At 37.0% G+C, this 25938-nt stretch overlaps 1 protein-coding gene across 3 annotated transcripts in view; it reads right to left on the minus strand.

The window, feature by feature from the left end:
• PDE10A (phosphodiesterase 10A) overlaps positions 1 to 25938 on the minus strand; it is a 393315-nt gene that overhangs the window by 106736 nt on the left and 260641 nt on the right. For 2 of the 3 annotated variants that reach the window (XM_009891448.1, XM_009891449.1), the window contains exon 2: positions 11370 to 11498. In XM_009891448.1, coding sequence (XP_009889750.1) covers positions 11370 to 11498 — 129 coding nt within the window. Of the gene's footprint in view, positions 1 to 11369; positions 11499 to 18389; positions 18426 to 25938 lie in introns of all 3 variants that reach the window. The other variant, XM_009891447.1, reaches the window with a different exon arrangement.

The raw sequence follows: 25938 nt of genomic DNA on the forward strand, positions 1-25938 counted from the left end.
ATATCACTATAGGATGACACACTGAAAATTGATAGCCTTCATTAAACCCATACTATGGATATACTGATGTGTTATTTACTTTTCTGTATTTACAATCTGAATTCAAAGTCTTAAGACAAAAGAGCAGTTTCAGGAGTAAACTTTCTGCTGAAAAACTCCAATATGAGGTTAAGACAAACATCATTATTCGCTTCCACCCACAGAAACATAAAATCATCCATTTACAGAGTATGGCACTATCACTTATATCCAACTAGGCATCTCCACAGTAAAAGATGAATTTTCATTCATCCTCAGGGCTTCCTGTACTTCCTGAGAGATAAAAAAAGATGGCAGAATTTGTACACATATATTATATATGGACAAGGTATCAAGAATTTTGCTGAATTGAGTTTGCACTACTGGCATACAGAACAAACCTGGTTACTCATCCTTTCTTTGTGCACATGTAGTGTAACAGACTACTAAACTGCATGATCACATACTGTCTTTTCACCAAAGATGCAAGTCTCATTTAATGGACAGAACAAGCAATCCTAACAGACATACTTATTTTACATTTTGTCTTTTTATCCTTATTGGTCCGTGTTTGATTACAGGCCTTGCCTAGCCAACATTTCCCAAGTTAATACTGTTATTCTTGGATTAAAAAGCTACTCTCCCATAAAAGTTAATGACTATTCCCGTGTTCTTATTTATTGCTTTCTCAGCTTACAGACCATGGGAATGTTCCTGCTCCATTTTAATGCAGGTAAAACAGGTTAGCTTACATTGCCATAAATAATCATTGTTGAAAAATGTTGGCTACATGGGTATATAGTCTCCACACGTGTGATCAGAATGGAGCTTCTCCATCAATTAGTGAGAGATTTTTTTCTCTTCTTTTGCTTGCTTGGTTTTTACTCTAAAACCAAAGATCCCGTGTACAGGAGGGAAACAATCGAAAACAAAGAGCAGCAGGGCCAGAGAACACTAAGGAGTACTGTCTTGCACAGGAGGGAAATGGTTTTGTACTACATACAATACTAATGAACCCATTATTGCAATGCTATCCCCACATAGTGCAACACTATGCCCACACTTTATCGAAGACATTGATAATCTGGAAAGGTTGAAAATGTAAACTGATGAGAAACAGTAAGAAAAGTGGGAAACCTGTTTCTCAGTGAAATCTAAATGAAGGTCCATGGACCAATTTGCTTGAAAGATTGAAAAATGACAAAAATCACAGTCTGTTTACTTTCTAATATAGCTAGCACATAAGGGCAGAAAATGATTCAGTGAAGCAAGGCATATAAATAAGGAGAAGCAGTATTTTTGAGGAGACAGAAAAGAAACCTTAAAAACTCTTAATTCAAGCCTACCAAAGACATAACAAACATCAGTTTAAGTACATGTTGAAAATAATTGCTCTAGATATAATGTGATTAACATAATTAGTTCAAGAGGGAACTCAGACGAAGCAGTGACGTGTACTTCCTAAGGCCAAACATCTCATCATTAAAGGATTACCCTCTGCAAATCTCTGACCATCTAAACAATTCTAAATATGCAGGAGAGCTCCAGAAAAACACAAAAATCACCTCCTTCACCTGACCCACTCAAAAAAAAAAAAATATCAGACAACAAACTCTCACATACTTCAGCAAATCAGAAGGAAACAATCCAGAAACGTATTTAACTAATGTACCAGGCTTATTTTTACCGTTGTTTAGAGATTGCTAGCGATAGCCATTCAAATAACAAAGAATAAAATCAGGACCTGCTTCAACATCAAGACATATACTGAACAAAAAACATCATCACCACTCAAGACCTCAATAGTATCTACCAAGAGGCCACTGCTCACTATTTCTTTACTATCAGTACCTAAGAACAATTCCTGATCCATCTGACCTATATATCCTTTCATCTAACCTTTTTTTCTGCCCAAAGAAACAGCCTGACAACACAACAGAGAGAAACTTTTTCCCTAACTCCTCCTCAGTATTTTCACAGCCAAAATGAATCCACTTCTAAGCTGGCTCTCTTCTGATTAACTCAGGGAAACAATAAAAACCCCAATGAACTGGACACACAGGAAAGAAACAATTTCACCTTGGACAATTATATTGACTGTTTCAGGAAATGACTCAGTGATAAAACAACTTTTTAAAGCAATGGCACAATACAATGGTCTCCCCAGAAATCATCTCCAAATTTATTCTGTACCTGTGACGGATGCATGCCAGTTTCATCATCTGGACCAAAACAGCATTCCCATGTAGAGCTCTACGAAGTGCCATCACTTCATCTGTCTGCCTCTGAAACACTGCTACACTAACATAAACTTTCTAGACACACGAAAAATGGTAACCTGTAAACTAGTCCATACAAAAGACTACCAATCAGTTTTATCTCTGCGGGAGTAAGGACTACACAAAATACACAGAGGAACAGGGCCTGTGCAGTCAAGCCCCCAGATATTATTGCAACTTTTCCAAGAAAAACATTCACAATAAAGACAAATTTTTTTCTGGGGTAACGTCCAGACTGGTAAGTAGCACCTGTCAGCATAGTAACAGTTACATTAGCTCAGACCAACAAGAACCACTGAGCTCAACATCTTGTCTCCAACTGTCCATTAGCAGATGCAGAGGGAAGAGCAAGAACAGGTCAAACAATAACGCCAGTTGTACTGGGGGGAGTGGGACCGGAGGATTCATCCCTTTTGTCTTAGTTCAAGAAAAAAACTCCAAGAAAGGCATTAAAATATATAGTGGAGTTTGGCAATAGGAAGCATTTAAGAGCTACTACTATGTTATCAATGGTGCAAGTCACGCATTACCCAAATCATTTCCAAACTCATTCTTGCTTTTTGGCAAGTAGTTGTTGCCTGCTTGGATATGACAAACATAAGCACAGCAGGGCTGCATCAGAATGAAACAGCATGCCTGCAGCATCATTGAAATATTAAAACAGCCTAATTATAAATCAAGGAGGTCATTAACATGCTGCCATATCGGTTCCTCTTACCTAGGGTGGGGAGATGTCAGAATAGCAGCAGGCTGTGGAGTATCACAACAGCGATACTCTCCAGCTTCTGAGTATCCTTCATCTACTATGCTACAACTGCTACCCTACGGAACAGTTATCTCTGATTAGTCAGCGTGGAACTGCCCTGTTTTCAAAAACTAACATATCAAGCAAAGGCTCCATTTTTTCTTTTTAATTCTGGCACCAAGCATACATATACTCTTTCTGCTTACATTCATCTTTTCATATATTGTGTCCCGGCTTATGGAAATGCATGTTAGCCATCCTTTCACTTATTTAACAACCTTAGCCAAAGTGCAAATAACATTCCTCTACACGGCATCATTTAAAAGCCAGGGATTAATTACCTATTGCAAGAGCTAATAAAGGAATAATTATGATTTATTGTAGAAATGTGTACTTCAGTATTGCTTAACAATAAATACCTAAGTACTTGCTCCCTAAATAGGGCCACACATCAACATCTCTTCAAAACTCACTGCTTTCTCTCTAAAAGGACTGTAACAAACTTTAAAGCACATTATGCTGATATCTTAATATCTTAAAGTGAAGCACCAGAAAAGAAACCATTTTCAATCTATTTTGGATGACAGAACTTTTTTTTTTTACATTTTAATGATGCAGCTTAGCACAATTTTTGGCTTAGTATTTTGGTTTAGTATTAGCCTTAGTAAACAAATTCTCTCTTTGTATATAATCTCAAAATCTGAGTATGATGAAGTCTTTTGCCTATTCCTCCAAACCCTTCTCTAGTACACAAAAAAAGGCTAAAAAGAAAAAGAAGAATTCTTGGTCTAAAGACCACAGAAGATATCAGGCTTAAATATACTAGCTCAGGCACCAGAACCATTTCAGTTACCGAAACTTTCAGCTTAGTACAGACTATAAAGTAAGGAAAAGAAATACGTTTAACTAACCTGCACAGAAATCTCTTCTTTCTGTGCTTAATTAGTTCACCAAAAGCTATCAACAGTATTGCTAAAGTATGCATATGTATTATATAAATATGGAAGGAACATGTGGGTGAGGGATTTTATGCAGATGTCTTTCTTCTGGAAGTCTACTCAATTTTCTACCAAAGGGAAGCTACAGTGATTTTCAAAATTATTAGAACGAATGTATCCAGAGATGACTGCTTCCAGTCCTCTGCCAAACTTAAAGCCATCCAGTGCACCAAATCTGATTGCCATCTTTGCCGACTTCTACAGCACATAGTAAAAAGGAAGGGGCAAAGGATGAAAAGCAAAATGGCTAAGCTAGGAAAAGGACAGAATCTGGGCTTAATCTGAATTCTGAAACTCCACAAAGCTGTCATATTTGCTTCATGAGAAACACCACAAGAATGAGACATGCCATGAGAAAATCATGCATTTAAATGACTAATGAAGAATTACATTTTATACTGCAGTCAGCCAGACTGCTTACAGTAATTATATAAAAGTAGCAATGAATACTCCCTGATTTATTGTGTAATGATAAATAAAAAAGAAGAAAGAGTATTTTGAATGTTCACAAATGTCCTTTAAATGGAACAACCAAATACACTCATTTAATCATTTGCATCATCTAGCAACAGCGTATCTACCAAATAGCACTTATTTAACACTGACAGTAAATTAACAGATACAGGAAAGCATAACAGGGGAAAAAAAAAAAAAATCAACAGTCCATAAAACAATATATGTAAAATTACTTAAAAAGGAATTTCATATTTCTGTTTAAACAACTCATGTAAGGAAATATCAGCAAATGCTAAAGCTCGGGTTTCTAAAGCAGCAATATTTTGGTCACATTCCATAACACATTCTCTTCTTGCTTGAATGTACAGCAGGTTACAGAATAGTACTATATTATGAGGTCCATAAATGGAAATATTAGTATTAGGATGGCAACACCTTGGACTTACCCTAAGCCAATCAATCCTATTGTTTTTCAAAGCCCAGGAAAAATTATGTAATTATTTCTTGAGGACTATACCGTCTGAATAAACATTACAGCAATATCACACTAACATTACATTAAGCAATTAATTTTCTGATTTCTTACCTTTTGTTTCTTTTAAACAGGGCAATTATGAAATTTTGACTTCCTGTAAATGCAGCAAGTCCACTGCACTTAACAGACAGTAACATATGACTGTGTATAATCACTGTCATAGTGTGTACTGAATGTACTTTTTTTTGATACAATTTTCCATTTAAAAATTTTTTGAAAATTGCATTTATGAATTACTTAACAACAGCATTTGTATAGTAGCAAAGCATCTTAAATTCCCACGATACACACTTTTACATGGTTTTGGCAAGTATTGCTGAAAGAAAATAATGTATTTGTTAACATTGTTAACGTGTCCAGATTAAGCAATAATTAAGCACATCATCATGTACTTTGACGAACCAGGCTCTGCAGTACAGAGAGGAAGAAGTGGCCAAGAAAACAAATGCTTGGATCAGAAAGATGATCCCGAACCGGTAGGACAAAATTCTGTGGAGCTAGCTGTACAGAAATACAGGGAAGGACTTGGGGGGGAGATGGGCAGAGAACAACAAAAGAAAAAGATAACAAGGAATGGAGACACACACATGAATGTAAGAAAAGTAGCAATAAGAAGGTCGTTTCAATGTGAGTACTTCCCACGGGTTTAATTTTTGTCTTCCACAATCAGTCTTCCCAATGGACGTCTGGAAGATACAGTGATGTGGAATGTCTTCATTTAGGCTCAATGAGAACCCTGCGATGCTTTGGGAGTATTTGAGAATGGGACAGATCTCAGAACACAGATTCCTGTGCAAAGCAGTAATTTTAGAAACCGAATTAAATTACAAGGGAAATTATGTCTACACCACAGTTTAATGCCCTACCAAGAGAAGCAATACTGAAAATATTTTTTTTCTTGGAATACACTCACCTAAAAGACTAGAAATGTAAAGTTAAGTGACATAGCACAAAGACAAATTTAATCCATTCTTCCTGTATAGTGGAAATATTTTACTATAGTCATACAAATCGCAGGGCTTACCAATAATTTTTGAAAATTAAGAGTAATGAATGTATTAATAAATATGTAATTAATTAAGTTTTGTGGTTTATATTCAGCTGATATTCACAATGTTTTCAGTAGAAAAATCTGTTGGTTACAAATCCTGATCAAGTTTGGCCAGAATAACATAGATTGGGCTGGGTCAAGAAAGTTCTTTATTTTATTAGGTTCTCCCACCACTGTAAGCACGTACTCACAATTGTCTTCACACCTGACTTAAAAATCATTTCTTCACATTATTTCACACATATTTGACAATGATAATATTGCTAGTCAATTCTGAACTACTGATTTGGAAGAAGGGCAATAATTTTCTTTCAAATTAAGTTTTCCTCTTTCTTCCCTACCCTTATAAAAAGCATAAGAATTATATGTTCAGTTTTTCAAAACAACTAAATCTTTGGCTAAAAAAATATGCATAGGCAATTCAAAACCAAAAAGATATTTTTTATATTTTTTTTTTTAATAAAATTAAGAACATCTGAATCCAAACTGCTACTCACTGTAATTATTTTGAAACCCTAGCTATACCGGCCAAGGGAATACCAAATTTACTCGCAAACCAAACAAATTTGGAATATCCTCCATGTGTAGAACAACATCCAAGAAACCAATTCTAAATTCTGTGATTTGTCCAGAGATGTTCAACACACTCTGCATTTTCTGAGAAAGAGGAAGATGGGTCTGAAGCTGTGTCCCTTCAGCTACATCACATAGGTATGACTTTATCTTCTTCTGTGCCTGATCCCCCCTGCCTAAAAACATGAGGGCCATCTCCTTCGGGAAGTGGTAACTTTGCTCCCACAGAGCAAAACGTCATATAGGCAGCTTTCCTTGTAGAATTTCTGTGTCAGTACAGTTTGTCCTTTCTTCCTATACAAAAATGCCATTGAAAAATTAGGAAAGACACCTGTGAAATTCAGTATCAGCAACGTAAAAGATACACACGTGGCTTATAATCAATGTGTTTAGCCGCCTCTTATTGTTGTGGGGATGAAGCTTTGAATAATATAATTAAGATTCAAGTTCATAAATATTTTTCTGAGAAATTTGTTGGGATATGAGGATCTATACAGCAGAGCCTAAAACTTCCATAATCTTCTGACTCTTGCTGCAATCATCTGTTACTTTTGCTAGAACGATATGGAAGAGGATAAATGGAAGAAGTCTTGTGAGTTTTGAGAGTATTATATCTAGGCATCTGGAAATGAAAAGATCTCCTTCTGGCAGATTACTTCTTGAACTCCATTGAAAAAAATCTTCTGTCAAGATGTACCTTTAATGAATCTTTAAAGCAAGTTCATGTATCTTATTGATATAACTTAGACCAGCACCTCAAGTAAGACTAGATATGCAAGCCAAGCCACTTGTTACTGTGTCTATATGAAGACTTTTTCTGATCTATAAACTTCCTAAAACATCCCATGAGGCCATAATGCATGAAGTACAGACCCGACCTCAGACTACAAGTAGTAGGCTTAATCTGTAAACAAGGTTCTTCCATAGCTAATACGTAAACAACTTTGAAGGAGAGTTAAAATGAACCCCAAAATATCTGATCAGTTTCTTTAATCAAGACGCCCTCTCACATGGTTACATTTTGCTTGCAAAAACTAATCAAAAATACTTTGCATGAGAAGCAGTCTAGTTTGTGCTCCAATTTCATTCAGAGCCCCGCCTAACTCAGCCATGATCTGAATACGAAAAATTTAAAACTCAACTGTTAGTTTACTACAAATACAGTTGCTTGGAAATGCTGTATGCAACAATACAAGTCCTGGCTCTGTTTAGACCATGTATTTTATTGATAGATAATAGTCAGGGTTCAAAAAGTTGCAGTAAATACCCAAATATCAGTATGAGAAGCTTTCCTTCCTAGTGCCACCTTTGCAAGTTTTCTCCAATATACTAAAAAAATAAAAAAAAAAATAAAAAAAATCTTCCAATCCCAGGTAGATCACCATCAACGCGTCATAAACAACTTCCAATCTAACATTTAGTTATAGCTTAAACACTGCAGTGTGTACTGATTGCCTCTCTTTTTAATACTTTGGATTTAAAAAAAAAAAAAATCCATCTAAAGTAACTAATTCAGTGAATCTCAGTCACAGGCAAATTTTGGTTCATTCAAGTCCAAATAAGACATTTCACTTTATGTTCATGCTACAGAAATTCAGATAAACTACTCTGGCTGCAGGCTCACTGACTTCTGGCTGAAGAGCCCACACAGCTGGATGCCTGTAAATCCGGCAGGACACAATTTCTGCATATAGGTTAATGACTGTTTTGCGTCATCAACATATAAGAGTACAGACACTAGGCCAGAGATCTCAAAACAGCATTTCGCCTGCCTGGCAACTTTCTAATAAAAACAAAGCTTATTTTTCTGTCTGTATCACATTACATGATGTGAACATTTGTAAAGCAAACTACACTAAAGCAAGAGGGATAGAGGGAAAATTATACCCCTATTGATGTAAAGTGACTTAGGCTACATATTCACTTTAAATCACCACAGATCCAGGCTAACACCAAAAGAATCTGTTCCATGTTCTCTTCATTTCTCACTGCCATCATTACTCAGGCAGTAGGATTTGTACATACGTAACATGAACTTAGGAAATCATCTAGAAAGTTTCTTTCTTAAAAATGTCGCATTCTGACAAATTAAGATGTTTTGTTATCAGAGACATTTTACATGGCTATAGCCTTTATCTCCCCAGAAGAAAATAAAAAATAAGGCTAATCAGCATCTGTTTAATTCTACAAACAAAATGCATTCAAATTATTTGTTTTGAATCGGCAAGCGAGACCCCACCTGGAGTACTTAGTCCAGCTCTACTGGCCCCAACATAGAAAAGACATGGACCTGTTGGAGTGGGTCCAGAGGAGGGACACAAAGATAATCTGAGGTCTGGGACTCCTCTCCTGGGAATACAGGCTGAGAGAGTTGGGGCTGTTCAGCCTGGAGAAGAGAAGGCTCCGGGGAGACCTTATTGCGGCCTTCCAGTACCTAAAGGGGGCCTACAGGAAGGCTAGGGAAGGACTTTTTACTAGGGCATGTAGTGATAGGACAAGGGAGAATGGCTTTAAACAGGAAGAATGGAGATTTAGATTAGATATTAGGAAGAAATTTTTCACTTTGAGGGTGGGAGGCCACTGGAACATGTTGCCCAGAGAAGCTGTGCAAGCTCCATCCCTGGAGGTGTTCAAGATCAGGCTGGATGGGGCTTTGAGCAACCTGGTCTATTGGAAGGTGTGCGTGCCTATGGCAGGGGGGTTGAAACTAGATGATCTTTAAGGTCCCATTCTATGATTCTAAGTGTAGTTCTAAATCTGGTTCAGCTTATTTTCATCTAAAAATCCGACACTAAGAAAGCCACATCTGCATAGCTGCCTTTTAGTGTAATAAATATGGCCACATCGAAGATTACTGTCAACAAAGGAAAGTAGCAGAGAAGACAGAAAGATCTGCTTGATGATAACAGATATAAAATTGGATGAAAACGGTAGCCTAAGTATTGCTTGACACTTTTAATTCAACAATTTGGGGAGAGTTAGCCACAAACCAGAAGTTTTAATGTTAAGACGACAATGGAAAAAAAAAAAATCACACCACTACAGCTATTCATGTTAAAACTCCACTAAGACAATGGTCAGCAGTTACTTTGTTTTTGTAGTTAGCTCAAAAAATTTTATGAGCACTTTCACAAAAAACTATTTTCAGATCATCCCCCCCAAAAAGCAGAACTCTGACCAACTGGTAATAAACTCACCTTAGAACATAAGATTCTTGAAGCTGAAATGCTATGCAAAGCATTCATTCAGTTTCAGCATCAAAATCATTGACCCAGACTATAAACTGTATTTCAAACAAGCAATGAGTTCTTATAGCGAGTGCAAGCACCTTAAAGAAAATCATGATTTTCACAGCAACATAGCTCTTTAAAATCAGTACTATTTTTTTCTAGTAACATCAAAGTATATTTTCTCTTCTGTCTACAAAAAGCATCATCATGATTTACTCAATTCATAACACTGTTTTTCTGATTGCAGTTGTGGATTATAACAATTGCCGTGATGCAGTTTGCAAACCACAAAGTAGTAAACAGGTGATCTATTGCTACATACTTTTACTCTTCCATTATGTAACCTCTTTATATCAAGAAAAATGTACTACCACCTTAATATCAGATATACAGTCATCAATACCAAAAATCTGGCTCAATATAGCCTTTTCTGTCCTTTGCCCACTATTTTCTTTTCCTATAATCCTGCAGAAAACACTCAGTTATCTTCTAAGAAGTAGCAATAACCCCTCTATTTAAAATGGGAATTATTACCACAACTTAAACCCCAAGCACCTTAGAAATCAGCCACAGAGCAATGCACACACAGAGTAAAATCTGTTTCTTTCCTTTCTTGGTGATGTCCTCTTTTGTGTTTTACCTAGTACATTCCAAATCACAGAATGGTCAGGGTTGGAAGGGACCTTTGGAGATCATCTAGTCCAACCCCCCCTGTCAGAGCAGGTTTACCTAGAGCAGGTTGCACAGGATGGTGCCCAGGAGGGGTTTGAATGTCTCCAGAGTCGGAGACTCCACCACCTCTCTGGGCAGCCTGTTCCAGTGCTCTGGAATCATTGTTAGAATTGCAGGAATCTTATGCTTTCACACAATCTCACAAAACTGAAGATCATTACAAAATTTACGATCGTTGTCAACCCAGGCCAACACATAAGGAACAGTTTTCTGGGTCTAGTAAGTGAGGGATTATACCTAAAGCAACCCAACAGAAATACCTCCAGAATTCAAAATGCTGCTTTATAACCTCTGTGTCAACGTTCATATCTAAAATTGACTGAATACATGTTGCAAGTAGGAACTTTTGAGATGGTATATCCAGCATTTTACTGAGGCTTACATCCTGCATATACTGCAGAGTTTTAATTCAAAACTTACCAATTTTAGATCTAAGAAGATCAAATTATGTTCTCCAAACATACATTAATATAACAGGTATTACGGATTGGTGGAATAGTATTTGCAACTCAAAATGGGTAAGCTGAACCTCCAAAACAAATACCAGTATATTTAAAAACAGAAGTACTAAAAGGCTGAAAACATTTTTAAAAATTGTTAACCTCTTTTGCCTTTCAAAAAATGGTGGAACGTAGACATAAAAATTATAACAGTCAAGTTTTACCAAAACTAGGTTCCCTTTTAAAATCTAAAAAGAAGAACTGAGCTGCTCAAAGCTAAATATTAATCGCAAAAAAAAAAAAAAGACTTACCTTCCTGTCTGTTATTTTTCCTTTTTAGCCATTTTTCCACAGTTTCTGCACTCACACTTTCTGATACAAACTCATCCAGTACCTGGGGGTGAAGAGAAAGATAGGCCTTCACTTTTTCATCTGTTAAACCTGAAAGACAGAATATTAAGTGATTACACTATTGGCGTGAAATTCCTCATATGAAACAATACCCAGATGCCAGCAACAATCAATATCCTTTTGTTTAACACGCTGATTGAACACATGCCTATTTAAATTGTCTCCTCCCAGACAGAACAATATCCAATCAAAAAAATTGAGCTGTCACATAGAAAATAGTAGAAGCAAAGCATATCCATGCAAGATACTGTGTACAAAAAATCCCCTACAGGAATACACAGAAACATCCCCTGGGAGAATTGGCCAGGAAAGAATTTATGATTATGACTATGACTCTAAAATTACTTATTTCCAAGATATGCAAGATTATATCTTGAGAAAGAAACCAGGAGGAAGGAGATAGAAGAAAGTGAACTGGTATTTCTCATAGAGCATCAAATTCAGTAGTCTCATTGCAAGTGGCAGCAAAAGCAACAAAAACTATTATGCAACACCAAAATCAAGCGCAATTTTTAAATACTGGAGTTACTTAAGTAACTTTAGAAATATAAACTGCTTTCACATGCATGCTTCCAAAGCCTTAGTAGTTCAGTTATCAAAATAAAAGTAATTGTAGATAAAAGGCCTTTACAATATCTGCAACAAAAAGAAAAATCCAGTACACATTTCTGAAAAAGAAGCAAAATTCAGAATCTCAGATACCTGACACAATCATAAACAAATTCCCAAATTCCTAAAATTGCAATCTGATTATATTCTTCATAAATTTCCCAAACAAAACCACTGGCCACAGGGATGGGAACCCAAGAGTGACGAGGCTTTCCGAGGAAGGGCAGGAAAGAAGCGCAACCATCCCAAGGGCCTGAGCTCCAGGCTACCGCAAAGCTCGGGCACCCTGAGTACAAAAGCCTTAATGAGATCTGAGAGGAAGAGGAGTAACAATGGCTGTAATGACTCTAAAATACACCTTCTCCTCTTGCTTTGTGTGTCCATAAATGTAATTGTAAATTCACCACAAAAAAGCAGACTCGGCTCAGCAGAAGAACAACTTCTCTCCCAACAACGCTGACCTCTTTTGGAGAGTATTCATGCTACAAAATAAGATCGATTTTTCCCATTTTATGCTTCACGCAGTATCAGAATATGCTGAAAACAGCTACAGTGCAATTTAAATGCTAGTCAATGACTGTAACCTTTAAGATGTCTTACAAATGTTTACTACTGAAAGCCTTCAGGAAGCAATACCAAAACACAAACCAACAACTCCCACCTGCAGAGCACAGACCAACTACACCATATCATTCCCACCACATCAGCCCCCAACAGACTGCACCTGTCCAAACCTGGTTTAAAATATCCTTTCTTTTAATCCATGTAGGTGGCAGCTCCCCATGGATATCGTAGTTCCAAATAACAACATTCTCACTCACTTAGAGGCAATAATCTCCAGATCTGGATCATATGAATCAAGAGCACTAAGTGAAAATCCTGATTTTCATTAGCAAAGAAGAAAAGATTCTTCCTGAACCACTAAGAGCAGGAGATGATTAGCAAGTGGACGGAAAACAAACAAAAACCCACTACCTTTGCTCAGCTAAGAAAAATATAATGCCTTGAAAGAGTAAGTCTTTCTAATTTCATAGGAATAAAATCTGAAAAGAAAACCTGTTTGGAGAATCATTCAGAAAGATATAGCTTTTTGAAGATTTCTCAGAGTTAACCACCAGAAAGTCATCAAAACATAACTGCCTTTTCTGTTCTGGATGAAAAATTATTGATGCAGGTTTGTCACAAAATGCCTGCCACTTCCAGGTTGTCTTTAGACTTCAAACACTTTTTGCTTCTAGTAAAAAACTAGGAACAGAAAAGTTTGTAAAATTAGCAACTAAAATTCTACAAGGTTTGATTTGTGTATTAAGTGAAAATAATAACTTTCTTACACATACAATCTGTATTACTTTACTTCAGTGGAAATACTTCCTTAATTCAAACCTTTAGGGGATGTATTTTTTGTAATATACACATCAAAGTTCAACAAAATGTCAATCTGAAATAAGACTTCAGCCTATGTGTCATGAGTTTAATATATATTCCAGATATCCTGCAATTTCAGCAACCTGAGAGTGAAAACTCTGCTTTAACCTTATGCAGAAAAGTGATTCATGGAGCTGATACAAGAAATCCTACAACTATCTTTAAATTACCATTCTTTATTTCACTAAAGGGATCTGTGCAAATGTGTTTTTTCAATGTCAGATTTGTAGATAGGAGCAAGTAGAACAGGATTTACAATTCCATTTGCAGAGTTAAAAAGGAGTAACTTAAATCTATTTTCTACATAGATTAAAGCAGACTTATTGGTCCTCCTAATTGTTAGTCTACTTTGTCGAAAAATACATGTTACAGCCACACACACAAAAGCCACAAACAAAACCAGCACGAACATGAATATAACATTTGGAAAACGTAACATTTGGAAAATGTAACATTAATAGAAAGTAGCCTTTTAAAAGAAGCTTAAATGTCTTGTATTTTATGCACATTAAGGCAAAGGAGCATTGTAAAGAAGCTTGAATGTAAGAGTGTTTTACAGCTGTGCATAAACAATTATTTTATGGCCATTCACATGAGAAATACTTCTCCACTATTTCTTTCTTCTCCCCTTACTACTATTGGACCCATAGACTAGTACAAACAGTAGTCTGTGTTTACTATTTCCACAGCACTCTCCACAACAGGGAGCTTCCCACAACCTCCAGTGACGTCAGGACTTCTCTCATTCTTGTTCATCAGTTCTTGCATGGAGCATAAAGTATATACATCAACAGTGCCTAACAAAGGAAAACGTAGCAGCGCACACATTCAGAACTGTGTTGATCTATATGCTTTCTCACAAGCAGCCCAAGTAAAAGCTTCCCTCGCTTCTTTTCATGCATCCCCAGAAAGCTTTGCCTCTTGTAGCTGGAACCTGTCTGTGCTCTGACAGAGCTGTGGCAGTTATCAAGAGGGACCATCACTCGGGAGGGCTGAACTCTGGCCAACAGCATAGCATGCAGCAGGCCAGAAAGCACAGAAAGTCTGGAACAACCCTAATTCGTCTGGGAATTAAAGGAGGAATCTGGCATGAATGTCCACTCATTCCATTTATGCATTGGTGTTTGCCTTCCTGATTCATACATATATCCTGTTTAATTAAACACACACGCACACACACACCCCAAACCATCTTTCTCCTGTGTATCCTTATTTTAAAGTAATAAACCCACATTTCAGTGCTGATATCTTTCTGGTGCAACTTGCTATTGCCATGTTTTATGCACACATTAACTACTGGATTTGTGATTAAATTTGGATTTGTGATTAAATAATGAGAAGGATAATAAAAATATCATGCAAAAGGATACACACATATCAGATAAGCGCTTCCTTTTTTCATTTCCCTCTGAACAAACCGTAGGCAAAGAAATGGCTCAGGCTGCCCACTGCTTCTGCTAGCTCAGCAGCTCCTCGCTTCCTGACCAGCACACCCATTTAGGTTCCCTTTGTAGATCTCGATTTGAAATGTTCTCTTTGGCCATGCAACCTGCTTTTAAAAGTTCATTCATACACACGGAAAACATTAATCAAGGTTGGTTTAGTTTCATTTTTTCCATTTCTTGGCTACCCCTGTCAGGACAGTAAGTGGAAGTAGAGCTTTTCAATAAATGCTGGGTTTTATGCAAGTCTTTCACCTTATTGGGACAGCCTGTCCTCCCAACACCACTCAAGAGGCAATTCCTTGATCACCAAAAGGCCTTTTTACTGCTGGAGAGACAGATCTTTCTGGCAGGACATTCATACTGGGACATTAGGAGTGGGAAAGGTGAATCAAATGATAGAAATAAAAACAATTGTATTTACTTACAGTATTTCTATAAACTGATGTTATTGGTGGCACTCTACCAAACAAACAATAGCCCTGTTTTTCCACTTTGCATATGCCTGAGGGTCGAGCTGTTCATCTAATTTGGCACAGCTCATGTCAGACTATCAAAATTTTGGTTTTGTGTTTTGTGGTTGGGTTTGGTTGTTTTGGTGGTAGCGTTTGTGGGGTTTTTTTAAGTAACTCCTTGGCTTTCAACGGAGCATGTATAAGAGTGGTTTGGGGCTGGTTGTTTTTTTTTCCCTTCACAAACTACGAGAAATAGTTTCTTTTTCACTGAAATTAATAGCAGAAATATATATAGTTGAAGACAGAACTATGGGTGGATTTCTTCCCGTTTCTTATTTTACTAAACTAACTAGAGAAAATACAAATATTACTAATTAATATCACAGTCCAGTGATTTCAACATAAAATAGAAAGCCAAATATTTGTGATAGTCTGGTTCAACAAATAACTATCTTTTCAGTGGTCCTATGATTAACACTTAAAAAACAGGCTTCATTTCACTAAGGGAAAAGAATAAAGAAACCTTTATCTGGAGCTAATTTAGCAAACTTAGTAGAGTTCTTTAAAGATGAATAGTTATTCACGCAGATTCTAAACCACCACAAAAAACTAGCTTTTCTTTTTATTTATTTCAACAGCAAACCAAGACTAGATCATTCAGGCTTCAAAAGCATAACTAGAACTTTGACCATTTTTGTTAGTACTTATACTAAGAGCCAAGTGAAAACAAAAACTCCAGCACCACCACCACCACCTTCCAATATACCTGTATTTCTGGGTCTCATACAAAGCCAGTGCAAGTATAGTAGGCCGCTTGACCTAGTGATTGCCTGACCTGCCCAAGCCTGGATTCCCCTTTTCATTTACTGGTGAAAGTTTCATTTCAACAACTGCAGCATTTCATTAGTGGTAGCTTCAGGTCGAACCCTAAAAGAGATCAACTGAATTCATAGAGCAATCTCCCACTGTCCAGTGTAAGTAAACCAAGAGCTTCATAAATCATAAAGAAAATCTGTAGCACTAAAAAAAACCCAAAACAACTAATTAAGACGAGAGAAAATTGGGTAACTTCCATTGCGGCTGAGCATGCTATGCAAGCAGATCATTTTACAGGCATTGGCACAAATATTAGTCAAGAAGCCTTACGTGAGTGAAGACGGTTGCCAAATGAAATGTATGTTTGAATGACCAATAAAGAATAAAGCATAAGAGTGGACAGACCTTATAGAACTGGAAGATTCATGCAATAAACATGTTCATATTCACCTTGTTGATTACCATAATCCTCATAATGTTTATGTTAGGGTTTAGGAGAGACAGAAACTGTAAACACTGCCACAGTCTTATATGCTATTGTCCCCTTAAGATGCCAACAAAATATTCTTTGGAAAATAACTGGATATCAACACTTTTTAAATTAAAAAAAAAAAAAGTATAAAACACTATTACTTCTATCTTAAGAGAGAAACTGCTCTTTGAGAAGATGTGACAAAGTATGTCAAACTCAGCATCTTACAAACTCACTTTACCGGTTTAAATTGTAATGGTACTGCAAGGCAACATTGTAGGTTTGTCTACACCAGTAAACTGAGTATGTCTAGGGCTATTCATTGACCTGAAACTTATAAATTCCTCCATCCTTACTACTAATCTCTCTTGACCTCTGACAATCAAGATGAGGGAAAACTGGAACGGGAATACATGCTGATTGCCTGCTGGGAACTATCCCCGGCCTGACCTTACTCCAGAGCAACGCCTGGGACCTGCCTGGGACACCACTAGCTGGCTTTGCTCAATGCATTGCCAAGAACCATTCTAACAATTTAACAGCACAGACAAAAAGGAAATCCAGTTCATAAGAATGCTCCTTTGCACTGTTTGTTTATTATCCCAGATATAGCATAGCTGGATTCAAAAATAGACTAGGAAACAAGACTTCCTTCAAACATCAATTATCAGTAATTACTCCTTGCCTTTGAGCCAGCCTCCAGAAGCCTTCCTTTTTAAAAAAAAAAAAACAACAACACAACAACAAACACAAAACAAACACAAATCACTTGAAAATTATGGTTTTGCTTTCAGCATTCTACCCTAAGATATTTAAACCATTTCTTAGATATTAGATAACCTGTGTAGTACTGAATCGATTAATGGCTCCACTCTCTGACTCTTAATCCATGTCATACTGCACTCTCCTCTGAGAATAGCTTCACTGAGCTCAGTATAAAGCAGAACTGACTGTGAATGAGCTGAAAGAATTGAAGCCTAGAGCTATGTTTAAAAATCTGCTCCATTTAGCAACATGAGTCAGTCAGATCATTAGCAATTCTTGCAATTTTTTCATTAGTGTCGTGGTACTTGGTCTTTTTTCTAAAAGCACTAGCTTAATCAAATCTCATGATTAGGCAAGAATTTTAGTTTTCACCTAAAGTTTCTGGTTCCCAGGCTGTGGGGCACATGGGGAGGCAGGAGAGAAAGGATAAAAATTGATGAGCCAGCCTAATACTTACCGAGGCTCAGCATTTTATTCTAAAACAGCTACACTCTGAAAGACTGCAGTCATTGCTTTCCTCAAAACCCTTGCAACAGTGTTTGATGCATACGATATGCATTTTGCCCAGTTAGACAGGAGCCAATGTTGTAAAAATACATTGGTCAATATAAGAAATGGGATGGATTTTATGTATTGAAAAAGCTTTTATGAATAAAGATGAAAGAAAATAACTATAAGGGTTTTAAATGCTGCATCTGTTAACATTTAAAGGATAAAAAATAGAATTAAACAAACAAACAAACAAATTAAAAAAAAAATCCAATTGGCTTGTTTGGTTTAATAAAGAATTAGAAATAAAATTAGAGGGGCCACGGAGTCACAGCAAATATGGGCAAAGTCATAGTTTCTCCAAGAACGTAACAATATATCGTGCCACACAGAAAATCTGCAAGCCAAGGAAAAAAAAAAAGAAAAATGAAATCACGATGATAAACACTTTCCAGATAATATCTTATCTGAAACACAACCCAACCTTACCTCAAATGCAAGTAAAAAGCATGGATAATATTAAAATACATCTTTTCATCTGGAATACCAAAATGATGATGAGAGAAGTGTAACACTTTCTCAAAATCAGCAATTGAAAATAAATATACTTGTATAAAAAAAGAGGCCTTAAAAATATTTGAAAATAATCCAGAAGAGCTAATTTGAACACAACTTTGCCTGTGTTCTCCTTATTTAAAGCTGTCTGCCCCATCTCTTTCTTACACAAAGATCACCTCTCCGTATCTTTCTTATAAATGATATTTGTAGTTATTCTCAAAAGCATTCAAGGCATGTGTGTACATTGCTTCATTTGGATTAAGCATTAATCCCATTAAATCAATCCCTTCTTTGTTCAAAGCATCAGGATTCAAAACCACAGGCACAGTCAGTTTTGGAATATCCTTTTCAAGTCAGACTTTTTATCTTAATCCATTTAAGTATACAGGAATGTAATGCAACCAAGTGCCCAAACTCTGTGAAACCTGACATTACTGGTCTGGCAAAAAGTATAATCACTAACGAGAAGCAATCAGAACGGTGAAACCTCGTTTTCATTTTTCTTTTCTTGAAAAATCAGTTCACAAACTCATCTGTGAGCAGCTCCATTCACTTTTTTGCCTTCCCCACCTCCAACTCCCGCCTGCATTGCAAGAAGAAAAACTATACACAGCTCTGGTGTTCACAGTATTAGCAGTGAAGAACAGTAATGCGGTACACAAAAAGACTACACTGTTGATTTTGGTATTTACTAGGGGCATAAGTTTGCTTCACATCTAACAAATTTTATCATTAAACATTTTAAATCTTCATATAAAGATGAATGCTTAATTACGCCAGTCTCCAGTAAATGCATAAAACTGCAAGCTCTCCATACATTTAGATCACAGTTTCACCCACAATCAAGTGCAGTCATCCAGGCAGTGGCTACAGCAGCCAGCAGGATGTGACGCAAGATTTCAGCCAGGACCTCAGCACCACTGCTTAAGTTTTAGAGAGAGAAAATAAAGACCAGCTCAGCCAAACAGATCTGGAATACGTTTATACAGAAAGAATACCAGTAACCAGCTCATCCTGTATCCTGTAATTCAAATCCCTTATTCCTGATGAAAAAGCAATGGATGTATCGTTGCATCTGAGCATGCCAGATGCTGAGCAACACATGGACATAAGTCCCTCTTTAGTTTCCACCAACTTCCATGGTTGTTTTTCTGGTATTACCAGGATTGTGCAAGCTTGAGCCCTAGACATCTACACATACTCAGCTGGTTATGTGTCCCAAAATCTAGCACTCGAGAACTCCACAGTACTGTCAGCTTTGAGCACTGTTTCAGTATTGTTAAAAAGCAAAAAAGCATGCAAGAGTATTTATGAAAGCAGTTTTCACCAGCTATAGGTAAAAGGCCTGTGACATTTCCATAGGAATTACATGTATGCTTAATGGCGTGAATGAGCATTCCTAACCTGAATAATCATTTTTCATAAGGTATCAATACACACTTCAACTTGTCTGAATGGCATAATCCTGCACAGCATGTATAGTGTTATGCTGTAATAACATCCATTATTTGATGTCTGGGGCTTTTTAAAACTCTGAATGTTACTTTCCTGGTTTGACAGTAGCTTCTCTCCAGTTCTAATTAGCACTTTGCAGGAACTCTGAGGGGTCTGTAACAACCTTTAGTCTCCTTCCAGGTGCATGACAGGACCGAATTTTGGGATTTAATTAACACTCAGCAAAAAGCTAACAAAAGGAATACAGAAATGTTTTAGGAGTTGCAAATTGTAATCAGATTAATTTCAAATTTTTGAGGAGAAAGATATGTATTGTCTTAATGTTACTGATAAAAATAATTATCAACATACTTAAAAATAATGCACTACACTGCAGAACACAAAATCATATTTGTAAATATATAAGGAACACCTCAGTATGAATTATAATTATTTGTTCTTTCTTATTCTCTTGTGCAGACACACAGCTGGGGTACCTTGTCTCCTGCCCAAAAGATACCTGACCAGTAATGCTCCATTTAACAGTGACAAGTACCAAAATACATTTCACTTGTAACTCATTATGAAAAATGTCAAGTCACTGAGGACTTGCACATACCTAATCTCTGGGAAGATCATATGCAGCTGTAATCTAAACTACTTAAAATCTAACAATTAAACAAGGTAAGAATGCCTTAACTCTTCCATTTTATACAGGTGTAGGGACAAAGTTCTTGATTTATAACTTCTCTGATAACACCTTCTGGCTGATGTAAAGTCTTCCTCCCACCTGACACCTGATCCCTGAGTAGCTCCCTATCCGAGTAAATTCTTCTGGCTCAAGAACCATCACATTGTCTTTATCACCAAAGTTTTACTGTTGATTTTTTTCAAATGAACTCCCATGAATAAAGTTCTGTAAAACCTTTGTAATACACTTACCAATATAAACTTATAGTACTGTTCCCTAAAATGCTACTGAACTTATTCAACAAACAAGATCCAGTATGATGAAACCTCCTTTGAAGCATACTTCATGCCTGTGCCAAGTCTCACTCTATTACATTACTAAATAGGACACAGAGAACGTTCTTCCTTTTGAAAGGAGCATCCCACTTCAGCTTAACACTTACATGAGCAAACGTGTTAAGGCAATTTCCCAGGGCACAGGACTCTTCTTAAATAACAACTACACATAGTCCAATGACACGCTACTTACCAACAAGACCGGACACCTGAGTGTTCTCTACATTGGTAGTACTAGGATCATATCTGCAGCACCACAGATAGGGATTTGTCATTTTTTAATCCCCTCCAACCTTACAGTCTTAGGAGGCTTAAAGAAAAATATAGCCAACATCCTTTACAAAATGAAAAGGTACAAAACCCAGAGAAATCTGTCACTAAAAAGCACCATTAAGAAAAAACCTCACACAGCTGCATCCCAGAAAGGTTTGATCTGGTTCAGAGGAAGCAAGCTCTTCAAAAGCAAACCATGCAAGTCCAATATTTTTCTAGACATCATGGCTAAAACAAAGCATATAGGAAAATACACATCTGCTAGTTTAAATTATGTACTTTTCAGATTCTGTAACTGTACTATGCACAAAGCCTGCTAAGTATATATGAATGGAAAACTTCAGAGAGGATGCAAGGAGCAGGCTGCAAGGTGCTATTCTTACCTGATCTAAAGCTCAGCCATGATGTTTATGGGTTCATTTGTTTTAGGACAGAGAGAAACTACTGTCAAGATCCTGACCTACTGATTAAGACAAAGAGCGTCACCAGCTAGCTGTACATTAAGCCTGATAAATTGAAGGCTGAACTAGTGCATACCTTTTTTTTTTTTTAAAAAAAAAAAAAAGACATCTTATTTTAAATAAAAGACTCAAGCCATAGAATAGTTTAGCATGTTTCCCAATTAATCTCTTCAGGTTACCAATGGGTACTAAGTGGCTGTATCTATTTAAAAAAAAAAAAGAAAAAGAAAAAGAAAAAGAAAAAAATCACATTCTAAGAATGGTTGATATTGGCATTATTTCAGGTTCCAGCAATTAAGGGTTTTTTCATACTTTAACTATTAGCTTAAAAGTTTTCAGCATTAGAGATCATCTCTTTGTAAAGGTACCACTAGTCTGAGTAACATCTATCCTCTTTACGAAGTGGAATAGGCTCACTTTTCTAAATTATAACACTGTATTCTTACAGCATTTCACAGTTCCAGAGACTTAACTCCAACTATTCATATGCACTCTTAGAGTAGTTTCAGAAAAGACTCCAACCTAACTCAAGCACCTTAACCAAATTTCAAAAGAAGGTGCGGGTTGTTTGTTGGTTTTTTTAAAAAAAAAAAAAAACAAACAAAAAAAACAGGTTTTGGGACAGAGATTCTGGCTTTATCACTTGAATGTTACAGAGTACAACACAGCCTTCCCTCCACCCCACCAAAAGTCCTACAGCAGATGTTTTAGCAATAAAGTTGAAATATGAAAAGTTAGTACCACATAATTAATCTTGGAAACTGCTTTTTTACCTTACCTTTGGTAGTACTATAAAATACAGATACAAGATGCCTCTTTATACAAAATTAAACTTGGACATTTGAAATTAAAAAAAAACAACCACTATTTAATTCTTTTGTGAGGAAAAAAGCCTACCTTCAGACTAATTAAGCACTGAAAGTAAAGCACTGACTCCATCAAATTGTCAGAAAAAAGTCAGAAGCTCCAATTTATTTAAAATACAATAAAAGAAGAGAATTATTTTCTTTTTCTGCCACCCCTTTTTTTTCAGCTGTATAAATGAAAAGAAGGAAAGATGATTTTTCAGAGATGCTACCTCTGCTCAATTTTATGGTGATGGATGTAATGATATCTCCAGGTCAGTAAAATATGGCCTAGGAAAAGCAGTATAATTTGAGATATATAAATGAATATGCCATTGCAGTAAAAGAGGTTTGAAGTGATAATTAAATACTGTGTTACATACACTTGTACATTACAGACAAGGACTCATTGTGCAACCCTCACCTGCACTGGTGAACACTTCTAGGAGTAGTCCTATTGACGTCAATGAGACTACTTACGTGGGTAAGAGCTCACTAACATGTGAAGAGTTGTGCAACAAAGCCTCAAACACATTTCATTCCACACATTGTTTCAAGCTTTGTTCCTCAACCACAAGTTTTTCCCTAATAGTGTTAATAATATTAGTTCATTAACGTTACCATTCAGAAAAACAAGTGAGAATATACAACTTGTTCACTGGTATCCAACATCGCCCAGTATTTCAGTTAAATACTGAGTAAGAGGCACACAAGAATCGCAAATTCACCGAGGCTGGCAGGCACCCCTAGAGATTGCCTAATCCACCCCCTGCTCAAGCAGGGTCAGCTACGACAAGTTGCTCAGAGTAATGTCCCATCAGCTTTTAAGTATCTCCAAGGACGGAGACTCTCCTCCCTATCTGCACAGCCTTTCCTCTTCCATCACCCTCACGGTGAAAAAAAAGGGTTTTCCTGTGTTCAGGTAGGAATTCCTATGTCTCAGTTTGTGCCCATTGCCTTTTGTCCTGCCACTGAGCTCTGCCAAGAAGAGCCTGGCTCCACCTATTTTACTTTCTGTCCCACAAGGCATTTGTACACACAAATAAGGTCCCCCTGAGTCTTCTTTTCTCCAGGCTGAACAGTCCCAGTCCCAATCATCTCCACGGCCCTTCAACTAGACTCGCTCCACTATCCCCATGTCTCTCTTGTCCTGGGGAGCACAGAACTGGATCCAGCAGTCCAGATGCATCTCACCAGGGCTGGGTAGAGGGGCAGGATCACCCCTCTCAACCTGCTGGCAACGCTCTTCCTAATGTAGCCCAGAATGCTGCTGGCCACCTTTGCTGTGAGGGCACGCTGCTTGTGCAGGTTCAATAGAAAGGAAATACAGGACCCAATGTTATACGGATTCCTACTTCCTAGCAGGTGAAATAAATGGAATTACCTTCTACTGACTTGGATGTTGCTTTTCCACAAGCTTTCACTGGTGTGGCAATCCTCTACTGACACAATCTCATCTGGCAAATCATCTTCCATCGATACTATGTTTGACAAGAATTCAAATAATCTATTTGTTACTATTTTAACATTTTCTTGTTGGCAACCACAGTAAAACAAAGATGCAGCGTTTCAGTTGTGCCTCTAGTTTTTATTATAAGGCTTAAGCAAATTGCACAGAATTCAAGGCTATTTTCAGAAATTAAAAATGAGCAGCTGCATCTTTTCCCTGTCCTCCTCCCTCTCATCATCTCCCCACCCTCTTTTGTTTGTTTTGGAGACAGTGTAGTTCACTAACATGTGTTCACCTCCAAAAAACATCCTTAGAAGAAAAAGGTGGAGGGGGAGAGGGGAATAGAAAAAGAGTTGGAAAGAGCAGAAGTGGAAAGGAAAAGGAAAACAGGAGAGATGGAAACTGAGAATTTTTGTTTGTATAGGACTCAGGAAACACCTTAAAAAAAAAACCTGAAACATTTTGGTCAACATTCCTGCATTCACAGCATGCATGTTCTGCACTGTGCCTTTGCTATAATGATTTATACAAATTTTTTACAGGCAAGGATTATAAAGCAATCGATGAAAAAAAAAAAGTTCTAGTAGAATCGCTTCATCTTTCAATGTAATTCAGCTTTGTAATAACCTGATTTTATCTAAAGCCTACTTGAACTGAACCATTCGCCACATTCAGAAAACAATTTAAAACTATAAAGATGTCCATTTAAGACAGGCACTCTAATACAGGAAATTAAGGCACATTTCCACAGGGCTGGTCATAAATTTTCACTTTAGTGTGTAACAGTCCTGGGGGCTGAGATTCTGATTTCTGTCCAGCACATGGAATAAGTGCAACAGTTCTCATAAGACTGTTATAGGCCCATTACAATACCATATAATGACAAAACAAAAATTCTAAAAGCATACCTAAAAAAATCACATTGATAGCACATGAACAGGCTGATTCACTGCCAACCGTAGCCAGCTAAAAGCTATTATCGTAAAATATCCAGTAGGAGAAGTAAACAAAAGAACTTCAAAAATTTCAAATCAGACAAAATAAAGAGGTTTAACAAATAGGTAGCTTTCAACATTTTTAAACTCCTTCAGATTCACTCTGGGAAAGCCTCCAAGACTGCAACTTCTGTAGGCTGGAGAATATAAATTTTAATACTATTCAATTTAACTGACAGTGACATGAAAGATCTGAAGAAAAACTTAGTGCACCCAAGACAACAAAAAAGTGACTCCATGTTGTACTGCAAGAAAAATGGCACCAGGAGGTCTCTCAAGGATATGGTATCAATGATAGAAAGCAGTCATAAATGACAGTACATTACTGCTTCTCCTTTAGTACCCCTGTCGCATTATGTTACAAGAGTAATGGCTTAGTAATTTTGTGAACAGCAGTTTTGGGGACTTAACAGTGGTGGCACTTTGTTTATGTTACTTCACAAGCTAACAAACACACCTGGCAGTCAAACTCATCTGAGTCCCCTGGCATGTCTTTCCAGTAAACAAGCCATCCTGCAACGCTTATGTTCATATGACAGTGACACACATACTGCAACTTCATTGCAAGATATCCAAGCATACTGAGGTCAGTAAACACAAAATACTTTCATAAGGAAATTGAGTGCGCTTAGCATGACAGCAGCTGAGGAAATCTTAATCCCTGTGTATTTTTAATTGGCGGGGGGCAGACAGTAGTGAAAGGAATGAAGAAAGAGGCAAGCAAAAGGCTAATGAAAAATGCATCGGCTCAAAGTTTTTAGGCACAGTTGTCTTCTCTTGTGATAGGCAGGCTAAAGAAATCCTAGATATATTATCAGCAGGGAAAAGGCACAGGGCTCCATCCGTGACCACTCTTTCATCACGAATAAACAGGCAGAGAAAAGCTGGGAGAAAGCACAAAGAGAAGACAGAAGCAAGCCTGAGGGGCATGAGGAAGAACACAGGTCAGAAAGAA

This window comes from Charadrius vociferus, unplaced genomic scaffold (assembly GCF_000708025.1).
Source record: "Charadrius vociferus isolate BGI_N301 unplaced genomic scaffold, ASM70802v2 scaffold68, whole genome shotgun sequence".
NCBI classification, from domain to species: domain Eukaryota; kingdom Metazoa; phylum Chordata; class Aves; order Charadriiformes; family Charadriidae; genus Charadrius; species Charadrius vociferus.